This window comes from Eublepharis macularius, chromosome 1 (genome assembly GCF_028583425.1).
Source record: "Eublepharis macularius isolate TG4126 chromosome 1, MPM_Emac_v1.0, whole genome shotgun sequence".
Lineage (NCBI taxonomy): Eukaryota > Metazoa > Chordata > Lepidosauria > Squamata > Eublepharidae > Eublepharis > Eublepharis macularius.
In genome coordinates this window covers 113,308,362-113,323,783 of record NC_072790.1, presented here as the reverse complement: position 1 = coordinate 113,323,783, position 15,422 = coordinate 113,308,362, and the positions used below count along the sequence as shown (strand labels likewise).

General features: G+C 49.9%; 1 protein-coding gene across 1 annotated transcript in view; it reads right to left on the bottom strand.

Moving 5' to 3' along the window:
* The window catches only part of LAMA2 (laminin subunit alpha 2), a 703,642-nt gene that overhangs the window by 32,675 nt on the left and 655,545 nt on the right, over window positions 1–15,422 (bottom strand). The window contains exons 55-56 of the mRNA XM_054974995.1: window positions 11,978–12,154; window positions 10,189–10,381 (exon numbers count right to left, since the gene is read on the bottom strand). Of these exons, the coding sequence (XP_054830970.1) occupies window positions 10,189–10,381; window positions 11,978–12,154 (370 nt within the window). The remainder of the gene's footprint in view (window positions 1–10,188; window positions 10,382–11,977; window positions 12,155–15,422) is intronic.

The window sequence follows — 15,422 nt, the reverse complement described above, 5'->3', positions numbered from 1 at the left end:
AACAGAAGCAGCAGAATCTCCTTGCTGCACAAATCAGGCAATATATCCTGTTGCAAATTTTTACAGGGGCAGACCTTCATGTTTGGCTTGATCTTGACTATTGGAGTTCAAGATGCTCTGCATGTTCGGTGGGCAACTCCCTCAAAGTTCTTCTCTTTCAACAGATTTAGGTGGTTGCACACAGACCGAGGATCTAAATATGTGATATTTCCCTTGAACCCTGGCCGATTCCGCACGGCTTACCTGAAGCCAGAACGTTGCGGGATGTTGTGGAACATGCCGGCAAAAACGCAAAAGATCGCGGTTTTGCTGGCATGTTCTGCAACGTCCCAGCTTCAGGTAAGCCATGCAGAATCGGCCCCTCTCTGGTCCTGAGTGATCAGATGTGCTTAATTGCTCGGTGGGCATGGATGCAATTTAGATTGGGACTAGAGATGGGCACGGAACGAAATAAAATGAACCGCTTGGTTTGTGGTTCATTCATTTTCCCGGAACACGAACCATGAACTTCTGAACCACAACTGGTTCCCAAACTGGTTCGAGGTTTGTCTGAGCCCAGGACAGCCCCCTTCACAGGCAGAGAGCCCAAACTCGCAGGGAGTTTTCAGCAGGCTCTCCTCTACCCCCTGTGCCTGCCCACCTGCAGACAGTAAAGCTACCCTTGCAGTTGTGAGTCAGCGGACAGCCCCCAAAATCACCTCCACCCAGACACTGCCCACAGCTGGACACTGGCTCAAAATAAAACAAAAGTGTGTGCGCTGATGGTGTGCATGCGCACAGCAAAAGCGAGCTGCACTAGAGAAGCATGCAAGTGTGGAGCCTGATGGTGTGCACAGTGGAGACAGTTGAGCAACCCCGTACAGATGTGAGTCAGCGCACCAGAGGCACGAGCCCAGTGGCACTGGCTGGAGAAGTGCTCCAAATAAAAGTTAAGGGCAGTGGAGGAACATGCAGAAAAGAGGTCAGACTTCACTGCACCACACAAGTTCACACAGAGAGCAAACAGCCCTCTGCGGGTGTGAGTCAGCACACCAGAGGCACAAGCCCCCCAAAACACCACCCAGACAGTGGCGCAGGCTGTAGAGGCACTTCAAATAAAAGTAAAAGGCACTGGAGGAGTGTGGAGAAAAAGGGAAAACTGCACTACACCACACAAGTGCACAGACAGGGAGCCAGCCTACAGAAAAGTGAAGCTCCTTGGGGAGGGGACCCACCCAAAACAGAAGACAGACCATCCAAAAAGCAGAGAAAGAAAGAAAAGCAAATAAAAGAAGGGCTTCTTGGGGAAGGGGCACCCACAAACCCCCAGAAACCAAACCAGAAGATTGGAGCTCCAAAAAGCAGAGGGGAAGAAACAGAGAAAAAGCAAATAAATCTCACTTAGAAAAGCAGGAACCCAGCTCTACACAAAGGCCTAGGACTAGGCTGGGGGGGAGGGGGGGAGGTGAAAAGCTAAGACTGGGATGGGGTGGGGGAAGAAAGGAAAAAAGCACCATTTCCTCAAAACTTCCCTAGTCCCCAGTAAGAAAAGGCAGAAAGAGAAAAGATTTTCAGTGTCTTTCCAAGAAGCAAGAAGTGCACTGCAGGTCAAAGATCCCTCCCAAGTTCGTCTCCAAACTCACTCTGGAGAAAATGAAACCAGGTCACATGGCGTCCTCTATTTATGGAAAAAGCCAAGATTGAACAACACAGGAGCACTCTGGTACGCATAAAAAACTGCCTAACATGGTTTGGGAGGAAGAGATTGGTGTTACCATGGCTACTGAAGGCCCATCTCCTCAGTTGCCTTAGAGATCCTAACCCTCCTCTCCCCTTTTCCTGGCTGGATTGGCCAGAAATGGGAGCTCTCTACTTGGCATGGACAGCTGCCAATCAAGTGTGGAGGCCTCAGTTGTTTTAGATAGAGGAAGCTAATAAAAGTAAGGGAAAGGGGACAAAGGGTTGGAAAACTGTTGGAAGTCAACAAAAAGGGGGGGGAAAGGGAGGGGGTTAGAGATGAAAAAATTGGGGAAAATTGAATGTAAATGTGGAAATAATGGATTCTAACCCAATAAAAATTTTTCAAAAAAAAAAAAAAAAGTGTGGAGGCCTCAGATTGGGGGCAATCTAAAGACTGCAACCATTGCCTGGGTCATGGAGTGAATGGTGCCGCAGAAACAGAACAGTAGGTAAATTCATTTGTTCTGTAAAAACGTGGAGCCACGGAACGCGTTTCTTTGCAAATGAAGACAGGGTTAACATACCTGTAACTTATGTTCATCGAGTTCTTCTGTGCCGACACACATGGGTACTGCGCATGCGCAGGCCAGCCGCCGGAAGATTCTTCACCGCTTACCTAGCTCCGAAGGGGCCGTTTGCCACGCGCCTCAGCGACCGTTTCCCGCCCAAACGGTCACATGTCTTCCCAGCGGCCAACGGCCCCTTCCCTCAGTTCTCCCTTGCCGCCGCTCATCCAATACACAGAGCCATAACTTCAACTAAGCAACTCGTGTTATAGCCCATATAAGTACAACAACCTGCATTGGAGTTCACAGCGGGGCAGGAGGGAGGGTTGTGTGTCGGCACAGAAGAACTCGATGAACATAAGTTACAGGTATGTTAACCCTGTCTTCATCTTCGTTCTTCTGTGCCTCCACACATGGGAGAGTACCAAGCTTCACACAATAAGGAAGGTGGGGTGAAATCCAACTCAATTTTATTATACAACAAGAAAAAGAACAAACATATATACACACATACACATGTGGATACATACTAACCCCACAACATCCAATAATATATATATATATATACAACTATATACAGCGCCTCCGCCTCCCCCATTGGAGTAGATTAAATCAGCATACTCCTAGGGAAACAAGGAGTGGAGGACGGCCCTAGCTACAGCCACATCCTCATTGGCATTTACATCAACAGCGTAATGTCGTACAAAAGTATCAGCGGACGACCACGTTGCAGCCCTGCAAATATTAGCTAATGGCACACCCCTGAGCAATGCCGAAGATGTCGCCTGGGACCGTGTGGAGTGGGCCCTGATACCCAAAGGACAGTCCACCTTAGCCGAGGCATAGGCCCTCACAATGGCTGTCACAATCCAACGGGACACCGTCTGTGCAGACGCCCTGCGGCCCTTGTCCTTCGCTCCATAACACACAAAAAGGTGGGGGCTGTTCCTGAACACCCTAGTCCTTTCCAAATAAAAAGCCAGTGCCCTCCGCAGATCCAAAGTGTGGAGGGCCTTTTCCCCTTTAGTAGACGCCGCAGGGAAAAACACAGGCAGCGAAATTTCTTGTGAAAGGTGGAAGGTTGACACCACCTTGGGCAGGAACGAAAGACATGGTCGCAAGACCACCTTATTCGCATGAAAGCGAAGGAATGGGGGGTCCGCCCTAAGAGCAGCCAGCTTGCTGACTCGCCTGGCAGAAGTGATCGCCACGAGTAATGCCACCTTGTAGGAGAGCAAGTCCACAGGGCACGTAGCCAAAGGCTCAAAGGGGGCAGCATCAACCTAGCCAGGACCAGGGAGAGAGACCATTGGGGCACAGGGGGTGACACAGGTGGGTAAAGGTTGAGCATCCCCTTCAAAAACTGGCGGGACTTATGGTGCGAGAATACAGTGCAGCCATCCACCCGGTCGTGGAATGCGGAGATGGCCGCAAGGTGCACCTTCAGAGACGCCACACTAAGGCCCCGGTCCTTCAGCTCACAAAGATAGTCCAAGACCATCCCCAAGGGGCTGCACATAGGAGCCACCTTCCTAGAGGCGGCCCAAGCCTCAAACCTACTCCACTTCGCCCTGTAGGTACGCCGTGTGGAGGGCTTCCTAGCGTTTAACAAGACCCTCTCGACCGGCTCAGAGAACCCTAGGGACGGGGTCGAATCCGCCAAGCGGTCAGGTGTAGTTTCCTGGGCTCGTGGTGGAAGAGCCTCCCATGCAGGAGGAGATTCCGCCGGGGCGGAAGGGCCACGTAAGTACGGGCGGACATCTCCAGCAGCTTCGGGAACCAGAGTTGCCGTGGCCAGAACGGAGCCACTAAGATGCAGTCCGTGTTGTCCTTCTCCACTTTGCACAATACCCTGGGTATTAGTGGGAAAGGCGGAAACATGTAATGTAGTCCCTGGGCCCAAGTAAATTGGAAGGCATCCCCAATAGAGAGGGGATCGCTCCCTGCTCGAGAACAAAAGACCTCGGCCTTGGTGTTCGCCGATGTCGCAAACACGTCTATGCTCGGGTGACCCCACTTCCGAAAGATCGGCCCAACGTACTCTGCGTTGAGCCCCCACTCGTGGTTCAGCATGTGCACCCTGCTGAGGGTGTCCGCCTGCACATTGTCTGACCCAGCCACGTGAATGGCGCGAAGCGTCACCCCATTCCTGATCGCCCATTCCCAAATGAGCGTGGCCTCTCTGCAGAGGATCAGGGACACCGTGCCGCCCTGTTGGTTCAGGTAATACATGGCGGTAGTGTTGTCCGTCTGCACCTGCACCTGATGGTCCTGCAAGAGTGCTGTGAATGACATAAGTGCAAAACGAACAGCCCTCAGTTCAAGCACATTAATATGGAGACCCTTTTCTCTCTCAGACCACACATCCTGAACACATAATTCCCCACAGAAAGCCCCCCATCCTTGCAGGGAGGCGTCCGTGGTCACCGAGAACTCGGGATGATGGTAACCAAATGGGGTCCCTTTAAACAAATTAATATCCGACAACCACCAGTCAAGAGAGGATATAATGGCCCTAGGGACAGAGAATTTAGCAGTTGGTGGATGCTGCAAGGCGTTGTATCTCCTCACAAACCAATTCTGGAGCGGGCGCATCCGCAGCCTCGCAAAGGGGACCACCGCGGTGGCAGCAGCCATATGCCCCAGTAAGCATTGAATCATGCGCACAGGCTGAAAACGACTTCGTTTAAACAAGGACACTAGGCCCTTCAAGGAACGTGCCCGTTCTGGGGGCAACAAAGCCTTGGCCTCCAATGAGTCGAACACTGCCCCAATATAAGGCACAACACGGCTAGGTGTCAGCTTAGATCTTTCAAAGTTCACCAGGAGGCCTAAGCGTTCGCAAGTGTCTAGCACCAATCTTACATCTTGCAGCAGCTTAACCTCCGAGCCCGCTGTTATAAGCCAATCATCGAGATAGGGATAGATGGTACAGCCCTGCTCTCGAAGAAAGGAAACCACAGGGGCCACGCACTTGGTAAACACACGTGGGGCTGTGGAAAGGCCAAAGGGGAAAACCTTGTAACGGAATACCCGCTGCTTATAAACGAAGCACAGAAATCTCCTGTGCTCCTCCAAGATCCCCACGTGGAAATAAGCGTCCTTTAAATCCAGGACAGCGAACCAATCCCCCCTCTTCAAAAGGGCAATTACAGCAGGCAGTGTGATCATCTTAAACTTGGTCACCCTTAAAAAGGCATTTAGGCCCCTCAGATCCAAAATGGGACGTAGACCCCCATCCTTTTTAGGGACCAGGAAGAACCGGGAAAAGAAACCTTTCCCAGACTCCACAAAGGCCACCTCTTCCACAGCACCTTTAGCCAAGAGGGACTTAATCTCATCCTCCAGCTCAACTAAGGTATTATTCACCGCACTTAGCAGTGAAGTACACATCGGCAGTTCAGTGAATTCCAGCCCGTACCCCTTATCAACAATCGTTAAGACCCATGAGTCAGATGTTATTGACTCCCATTCAGACAAGAAGGGTCTGAGTCTGTCCGAAAAGTTCAGGGCTGCCGCAGGGCCGGACCCTCAGAACTGTCTTCCAGCCCCTTGCGGATCCTTTTGCTGGGGCGGAGGCTGAGACGAGCGGGGCTTGAACGGCCTACGCCTCCTGCCCTGGTGCTGCGCTGGGGTGTACTGGCGTTGCGAGGAAGGGTACTGCTGATAGTATGGACAGGGCTGATATCTGCTGCGGTACTGGTAGGGATTATACCTCGAAGAGTACCGAGACTTGAACGTGGACCTGTCCGCCGGGGTGACCCCCAGGGAGCGTGCCGTCTGCCGGTCCTCCTTCTTCTTTTTAAGCGCCTCGTCGGTGGTGGTAGAAAAGAGGGAGTCACCCTCGAAGGGCAGACATTCAATCTTGGCCTTCACCTCCTGCGGGAGGGCAGTCGACCGCAACCACGAGTGCCTCCTCGGGAGCACCGCTGACACCATGCCCCGAGCAGCCGTGTCAGCCGCATGACTCCCCAGCATTCATCTGCTGCTTTGACAATCGTACTGCCTCCGTCTGCAGCAACGACACCACCGCCTTCTTGTCAGCAGGGAGGTCAGTGACATAGTTCGCCAGCTTTTCCCAAAGGTAGAGTTGATAGCCCGCCATAATTGTTTGATAATTGGCTATCCGGAGGGCTAAAGCAGCAACCGAATACTGACGCCTACCCAGTGCGTCCATCTTCTTCCCCTCCTTATCCGGTGAGACGGAGGAGGGCCCCGACCTCTTGTGCTGAATCTCCTCGGCTATCAAGGATGACGGTGGAGGATGCTTGATGAGGGACTGCCACGTCCCCTGTTTAATCTTATACATCTGTTCGATGCGCTTGGACGTGGCAGGCAGGTCCGATGGTGACTTCCAGACCTTGTCGATGATCTCCTCCAAGCCCTCCAGCATAGGAAAACCTACTATAGCCGGGTTTTCCCCATAGATTCTGCACAACAACTTGTCCTTCGTCTTCGGGACCACAGAAGACACGTCAATCTCCAAGGCCTTGGACATGTGGGCCATTTGGTCTGTGTAAATCCGCAGGTCCTCGAAGGGAGAGCTGGTGGAAGGGCCAACATTGTCGTCCGGGGATGGTTTGGAGAACGATTCGGAACCGTAACCGAACCCTGCGTCCTCGACATCCTCCTCAGACGCTGGCGTTGACGTTCCCCCCTCTGGGAAGGGTGGGGGCAACCACTCACGATGGCCAGACGACGACGGCCCCGGATCCGATGATCTGAAGCCAGGTGGAGCCCCCTTCCACTGGCACCGATAGGCATCCGGTAGACCTGAAGCCTGTTGGTGACGCGTAGCCACGGACCGCTCGGATCCAACTCGCTCTGATCCGACACTCCCCTCGGACCAATACCGTTGGCTACGGGCAGAATGTGCAGGCGACGGGTCCCTAGTCGCCTCTCGGATCCGACGGTGCGGAGCCGGGCTCGGTTCCGGCGTAGGCGAACGCTGCCCGCTCGACAGGACCACATAGGCCCTGGATCCGGCACCTCTTCCTCAAGGAGGGGACGGTCAGGGGAGTCCAGGTGAGGTGATGGCGTAGGTGGGGACACCAGGACCACTTCCTCTGCAGACCGGCGCCGAGGGGACCAAGAGCGACACTTGGTCTTCTTAGCCTTCTTCCTTGGAACCGGCTCGGAGGAAGCCCTTGGAACCGACGCCCGTTTGGTCGACGCCTTCCGTGCAGCCTCCGGTCCCGGGACTGCCGCAGGCCCCTCGATCGACGCCGGGGCTGACCTTATCGGATCCGATCCACTCGGCTCCGGCCTCGGAGTCGACCTCCCCGGTTCCGACCTCACCGAAGCCGATTTATGCGGCGATTTCGATGACCTCGCCACCGAGCTTGCCCTTGACGCCGACTTGCTTGCCGGGCGGGATGCAGTTACAGACTTGGAAGAGGCCACAGAGCCCGCTCTAGACTGTCCCCCGGCATGGGTGGGGACTCGGTCAGCCTTCTGTGCGGCCCCCGGCTTCTCCACCTCGGAGGGCCCAGGGGCGTCCAAGACCCACTGCCACAGCGAAGCCTTGAGGCGGGCGGACCGCTCCTGCCTGGTCTTATGCGTGAAACCCTGGCAGATCCTGCAAGTGGGGACTACACGTTCCTCCCCAAGGCAAAGCAGGCAAAGGCTATGCCCATCCGTTTGGGCCATCTTAGCACGGCACTGGGCGCACTGTTTAAACAGGGCTGTAGAAGCCATTACGAGGGGCAAGCCAAAACGCGAAGTCAAATACAGTCCGGGTCGATACACTACCAGAATCAGTCAGTCCAAATCACAAGGCAGAAGAAAGGTCAAGTCCAGAATCCAAGTCAAGCACAAAAAAGCAATCCAACAGACACAAGAAGCACGGAGCTACGAGCGAAAAACGTTCTCCTCAAGCGGCGGCAAGAAGAGAACTGAGGGAAGGGGCCGTTGGCCGCTGGGAAGACATGTGACCGTTTGGGCGGGAAACGGTCGCTGAGGCGCGCGGCAAACGGCCCCTTCAGAGCTAGGTAAGCGGTGAAGAATCTTCCGGCGGCTGGCCTGCGCGTGCGCAGTACCCATGTGTGGAGGCACAGAAGAACGAAGATGAACCAGCCATTCCATTCGGAATTTTGTTCCGCAGGGCTTTTTTTCAGCGGGAATGCGGTGGAACGGAGTTCCGGCACCTCTTAAAAATGGTCACATGGCCAGTGGCCCCACTCCCTGATCTCCAGACAGAGGGGCTTTTAGATTGCCCTCTGTGCTGCCAAGCGGCGCGGAGAGCAATCTAAACTCCACTGTCTGGAGATCGGGGGGGGGGGGGCACCAGCCATGTGACCATTTTCACCAAGGGCAATTTAAACTTTAAAAAACTCCCCCCGTGTTCCAGCTGACCTAAAGTGACATCATTGTGCGGTCTTGAGTTCCAGCACTGAGTTCCACCACCTCTTTTCCCAGAAAAAAAGCCCTGTTCGTGTTTTGTTTTGTGCCCATCTCTAATTGGGACCATGGTGAGTGAGATGAGATTCAGCCTTCTGTTTTATTTATTACTTATTAAAATATTTATACTCCACCTTTGGTTCATGGCAGCATATGTATCCTAATTTTTAAAATACAGTAAACCCCCAAATTACCTCCCCCTCAAATGCTTGCAGCCTGCATCCCATTAAACGCAAATAAAATGGTCTTGCAGTACTTCTTGTTATCCCAACTTGAATTGTGCCAGGGAGCTGCTATTTGCCTTATTGGAGAAATCTAGGGATACCGCATGAGTAGTTGTGGAGCCCCTTGTAGCATCCCGAAGGTTCATTTCAGGGCTGGGAAAAGGGTGCAGGAGGAAGGCTGAAGCCCCTTCTCCTCTCATACTGCAGTCCAATCTCCATTAGGCTTGCGTGCACTAGCGAAATGAGTTTTTGGTATGAACTCAACACACATCTGAGCACATGAACTTAGTGAGCCAACTGAGTTTGTGGAAGCAATTTGAATGCATTCCTCTTCCACCAGCAGCCACTGAACACTATGCCATGTAACATAAGGAGCTGCAGCAAGAAGGGGAAATCAGTTAAAATCACCCCGCATCTCGGAGTAAAGCAAGTTCCTTGAAATGAGCAGAAGGCTGTGAAACATTTTCTCTCTCTCTGTGTCCTCGTGTGTGTATAGGGTGATTTTTCTGATATTCCCTTCTTCCTGCACACCCCACCTGCAGATGGGTGGGCAAGGAGTGGGAGTGGGAGAAGAGGAAGGCAACAAAATATACTTTTGTAAACTTTCTCCACTCATGGAAGCCTTGGATCAAATTCAGTATACTTTGAAACACAGCAAATGTTATATCCATTCAGACATAGCAAGCAGCGCCACTGAAATACTGGACAAAGTTGATGGTTGAGGGAGATAGGATGGAAGTTAATGTCATTACCACAGAAAAAAAGGAAGTGAGTAGAGGGAGCTTTTTCTCCCTCTCTCATAATACAAGAACTTGGGGGTACATAATGGAATTGTTGGGAAATAGGTTCAGAATTGACAAAAGGAAATAGTGACTCAATGAATAATTAAACTGTGGAATTCACTTCCAGTGGAAATAGAGAGGCCACAAGCAGAGTTCACTTTAAAAGGAGTCTAGGCCAATTCATGGATGAGGGGTTCATCACTGACTACTAGCCACAGCAACTGAAGTGAGTCTCCATATCCAGAGGCAGCAAACCTCTGAATACCAGTGCCCGGAGGCAACATCTGGGAAGGACCTTTACCTTTATGTCCTGTGTACCCTCCAGGGCAACTGGTTGGCTGCTGTCCAGGATCCTGGACTGGATGGACCACTGGTCTGATCCAGCAAGCTCTTATGTTCTTATGATGGCTCTGTATCTACATCTGTTTGCAAAACTAAGTTAATCTAAGGAATTGTTAATGCACTGTAACCATACTAGGGTGCGGCAATGTGTTTCCTGATCTTGCATAAGAACATTTGACTCAAAAGACATGTCCCAGAGAAACAAAGCACACTTACATGTGAGGGTGGTAAGGGTGGTAGAGGAGGAGGAGTCACAATTTCCTCCTTTTCCTTAGTATCTGGTTCTGGATGGATCAAGTCTGTTGTGCGGGAAATTTTATCTTCCTCTTTTTCAGGCAGTGGTGTTAGATCAGGACACTGGCCAATATCTGCATTTTCAAATGACACTGGTTGGGCGAAATCCATTGGACTGAGAAGATATAATGAAAACAGTGATGACAAACAGGATCAGTTCTTCAACTGTGACTTTGTATATAGCCTGGGGCTTGTTTATTTACAAATTTATAATTATAGAAAATATTCAAGTTAGATTATGAGTTTGTTTTTTGAATCTATGTAACAGAATGTTGCAAAAGTATTTGGGTTATACCATTCATATATTGGCCTTTTCCACACGGGGATTTTTAAAACAGTTCTGACTCCATATTGCTTTGATGTCTCCTCTGAGTTCTGCAGGCATGGTAAAATTAAAGATGGGCACGAACCAGAAAAAATAAAGAACCATGCAGTTCATGGTTCGTTAAGTTTCATGAACCATGAACTACGAACTTTCATGATCTGCCCCAATTCACAAATCAGTTTGTTTTGGTTTGTGAAAATGTCACTTCTGGATGAGCAAATGACCACTTCTGGGTCAGCAGAAGGTCACTTCTGGGTCAGCAGAAGGTCTACAGGAAGTCCATCCCCTGTTGCCTAAGAAACTGATCAGCTCCAGGCTGTCTGCAGTGATGAACTGAAAAACGAACCAAACAAACCAGCCTAAAGTTCGTGGCGGTTCATCAGAAATGGGATCTGATGAACCACTGGTTCACGAACCATGAACTAGCCTGGTTCATCACGAATTTTGGTTCGTGACCATCTCTAGTTAAATACCCCAATTCAGTCTCCAAACTGCTTCCCAGACTTTTTTGCATTCTGCATAGTGAAAGGCTGCATCTGATGCAAAAATGGTCTTTCCCTGGGTTTTCTGCAGCTTTTCTCCCTGCGCACACACCCTGATTTTTTTTAACTTCTAAAGGTGGCCTTTTTTTGCACAGCCGAATGTTTTCTTTGGTTTAAGCCCTGGCCCTATCTTTTGCCTCCCCTTTATCCCCCTGCGCCGTGATTGGTTGAATAGCAATGTGTAACTATACCCTTTCCTCCCCACCACTCTCAGCCATAATCCTTTTTAAAAAATGTCATTGTGTGTGCACACTAATCTTGGCAATAAATCATTTTCTTACAACACAAGAAGCTATCAGGACAACACATTGATTTTCATGATTTTAAATTTTTTTAAAAGTTGCAATGTTGCTGTTTTAATAACAATTTTAAAAGGGTTGCTACACTGGTGGAAAAAAGATTGTTATGGCTAACATAAAAACTTTAAATCACACTTAATATTTTAAAGTTTCCCTGCAGAACACCTCAGTTAATCATACAACCCATTCTAATGTCCAAAGATTACAACGCTCCAAACAAAACCACCCTGAAGAAATCATTGACATGTCATCTCCCCCCTGAAGCTCGCAGCCAAAATGGGGCATTTTTCTAATGCAGAAATAAAAACCAGGCACCACTTCAGTTCAAATTCCTCAAGTATGGAATTAAACAATTGGAGCTTAATGGGGGCCAGAACCGACGAATAAGTGGATCCAATCCACATGGGCCAAATACACAGAAAACCCATTGTAAAGTTGAGCATGTGGAAGAGGCCATTGTTGACAGGCATATGTCACTAATATTGGGATACAGGATGAGAAAAATTTCTTGGCTTCTAGGACAAACAGTAATAAAACATGCTTACACAGCATTGATGACAAGATTCCATATACAACCCTCAAAGTGAGGAATGTTTCTGATAGGGGCTATGTGAAACTCAGGTGGTGTCCCTCCTACAAAAAGCTTCTTGACGGAAATAGACTGGTCTGTTTGGAGTCTCTGAAACTGACTTCTGTCTTCATCTACTTGTATAGCAAACAACCTGCAAAACAATTAACAGTTAATAATATACAAATGCCCAGTTCAAGCTTTGCCCTGTACTCTAGAAGAACACTAGAGCAACTGGAAGTATGCATAAACGTGTTTATACATATTTCCTGTTGCTGAGCTAACAGATTTATATATTAAAGATACTAGAGAAGATTAAACAATAGCTGAGCATTAGAACCAAGTGCCCAAAGAGATTGAGCAAAAAGACTCTGGTATGGCTGGAGAGCATATTAGGTAGCCAGCCATCTTGGTGAAGCTAAGCAAATGTGGGACTGGTCACACACTCCTAGGAACTCTATGTATACCATCCTGAGTCTAATGACTGAAGAAAAGTGGTATGTAACTGTAGTTAAATAAACCCTACAGAAGTGACTGTTAGTCATTTGGATATTCAGTATATGGGCAGTGTAGTTGGCCGAGATAATTCTGTGAGTTTTCCCAGCTCTAGGATTTTATAATAATATCAACAATATTATCTTGTATTAAATGCTTGAAATATTTTGGTAGGGATTTTTCAGTAAAAATGGACATTTCCACAATCACTTGACTCTTCCTAAGTAGATATATATTGTTGCTAGCTACATCCCTAATAATTTACAGTGACCTCTGTTATATTCCAAGTTACCAGAGAAAACATTTATACATTTTGGCACAGAAGACCAGTACACAATAACATGCCTTAGTACTCAGTACTAGCCTATAATTATCCTAGAATGGGAAGCAATTAGTTCATAATTATATGGGCAATTAGCATCCTGAAGAGTTTTCAAAAATGTCCTCTGCTTTTAATTAGATAAAGCCTCTGTGATGACTAACAGATGAAAAGGTTTGTTTAATACATTTCTTTCAGTTTCTAACCCCCTCACATCAAAGTCTTTTGTATATATGTTTGTAGAAGGGGTTATTATGAAACTGTAAGTCTGAACCACCTCTATTTTTGTCCACTAGAGGGTACTGTGAAAGCAATTATGTGTTCTTAGCTTTTAACGCAAACTAACAAGTTATCATCATCCTGTATATTATATTTGGTTATGGTACACAAAAAAGGATTTCTTTTGGCATTGTCTATTAGATAACACATTATTATTAATATTTGTCAGCTGGCATTTGGTGATAGGAATACTGCTGACCTTTCAGAAAAAATTGAAGTATATTTTTAGGAACTGATACTTGACTAAATAAATAATTATGAAGTACCAATGTAGTTGGAAAAGACTTTTGTTTGGGGTTTGTTTATTTATTTAAAATAGCTTAACCTGATTTTCCCACCATATACAGCCTTCTAGACAGCTTACAAAAATGATAACAAATTACAATTTTAGAAAATAAAAAAGGAAAGTATCTAGTGCCGTTGCCCACAGAGCAGGATCGAAATCCTGGTAATATAACAATAACAACAAAAACAAAAGCAACAACACCTGTGCTTATAAACACATATTAGTGCCCCACTCAGAAAAGTAAAAAGATCAGTATTATTATCCCCACAATACAGCTGGAGAGCTGGGGCTGAGAGGAGTGGCTTATTCAAGGCCACGTGATGTGCTCAGGCACTAGTGGGATTTGAACCAGCAGAGCACTGAACAGCAGCCTAACTACTTAAACACTATGCTACAGAAAAAGAATTTAATTTTTATATTTATTTGAGAGGAAGAGGTTTATTAGAAAGGGAGTAGTAGGTAGACATGGGCACGAACAGGAAAAAAAACCCGAACAGGCTGTTCGTTGTTCGTTCCCAACGACGAATACAAACAGACGAACAGAACTGAACATGTCCCGTTAAGGAACGTGTTCGGTGTCCAGTGTTCATCAGCATCAGAGCGGCCCCCTTAGCACTTAGAGAGCCCATATTCACAGTGAATGTGCTGCAGGCTCTTCTCCAGCCATCACCCAAGTTTGGTCAAGATTGCAATATGGATCTCATAGTTATACATTCCCAAATTTGACGCCCCCAGGAAACTCCCATTCAACACAGATGAAGCAACCCTCCCAAGTTCACTTTGGCCCCATGCGGTGCTCCTGAAGGTGGGCCGCCTCCTCTCTCATGGGTGGGGGGATTGGCTGCCCGCCGGTGGCACCCCCCCCCATGTGCCTGCCCGCCAGGCCTCCGGGTCAGAGGCAGACAGAATATCTGCTTACGCAGCAACGAGGGTGAGGACTGCAGCCGCTGGGCCTGGCGGGCTCGGGGAGGCAGTGGGGGGCCGCCTACCCTCTTGGGGGCAGGGGGTCTGGCCGCTCGCTGGTGGCATCCCACATGTGCCCGCCTGCCAGGCATCCGGTTCGGAGGTGAACAGATTATCTGCTTATGCAGCAAGGTGGGTGAGGTGAGGACTATGGCTGCCAGGCCTGGCGGGCTTGGGGAGGCGGTGGCGGGCTGCCTCCCCTCTTGGGGGCGGGGGGGAGGTGGTTTGGCCGCTCGCTGTTGGCACCCCCATGTGCCTGCCCGCCAAGCCTCAGGGTTGGAGGCGGACAGATTATCCTTTTACGCAGCAAGGTGGGTGATGCCTGTGGCTGCTGGGACTGGCGGGCTTGGGGAGGTGGTGGCAGGCTGCCTCCCCTCTTGGGGTCTGGGGGGTCTGGCCGCTCACTGGTGGCACCCCCCGTGTGCCTTCCCACCAAGCCTCAGGGTTGGAGGCGGACAGATTATCCTTTTACGCAAGGTGGGTGATGCCTGCAGCTGCTAGGACTGGCGGGCTTGGGGAGGTGGTGGTGGGCTGCCTCCCCTCTTGGGGGCAGGGGGGTCTGGCCGCTCACTGGCAGCACCCCCCATGTGCCTGCCCGCCAGGACTCCGGGTCAGAGGCAGACAGATTGTCCGCTTATGCAGCAAGGTGGTTGATGACTGCGGCTGCCGGGCCTGGCGGGCTCAGGGAGGCGGTGGCGGTCCGCCTCCCCTCTTGGGTGTGGGGGGTCTGGCCACTCAATGGTGCCACCCCCCATGTGCCTGCCCACCAGGACTCCCTGTCGGAGGTGGACACTTATCTGCTTACGCAGCAAGGTGGTTGATGACTGCGGCCGTTGGGTGGTTAGGGAGAGGGAGAGGGAGACCAAGGGGTTCCAGCCACAGCAACAAGCCGTACCTGGAAGGTTCTGCGAAGGGGGCGGGAAGACCCTGAATCAGTGGCTGCTGGCATCAACGACCTCCCTGCTGTCTCGGAAAGGAGGGGACAGGGCAGTGCAAGTGGTGGGGAAGAGTCGTGGCAGTACCTGGGAGGGAGAGAAGGAAAGAGGGAAGACGAAGTAGTCAGAGTGGGAGAGGGGGACG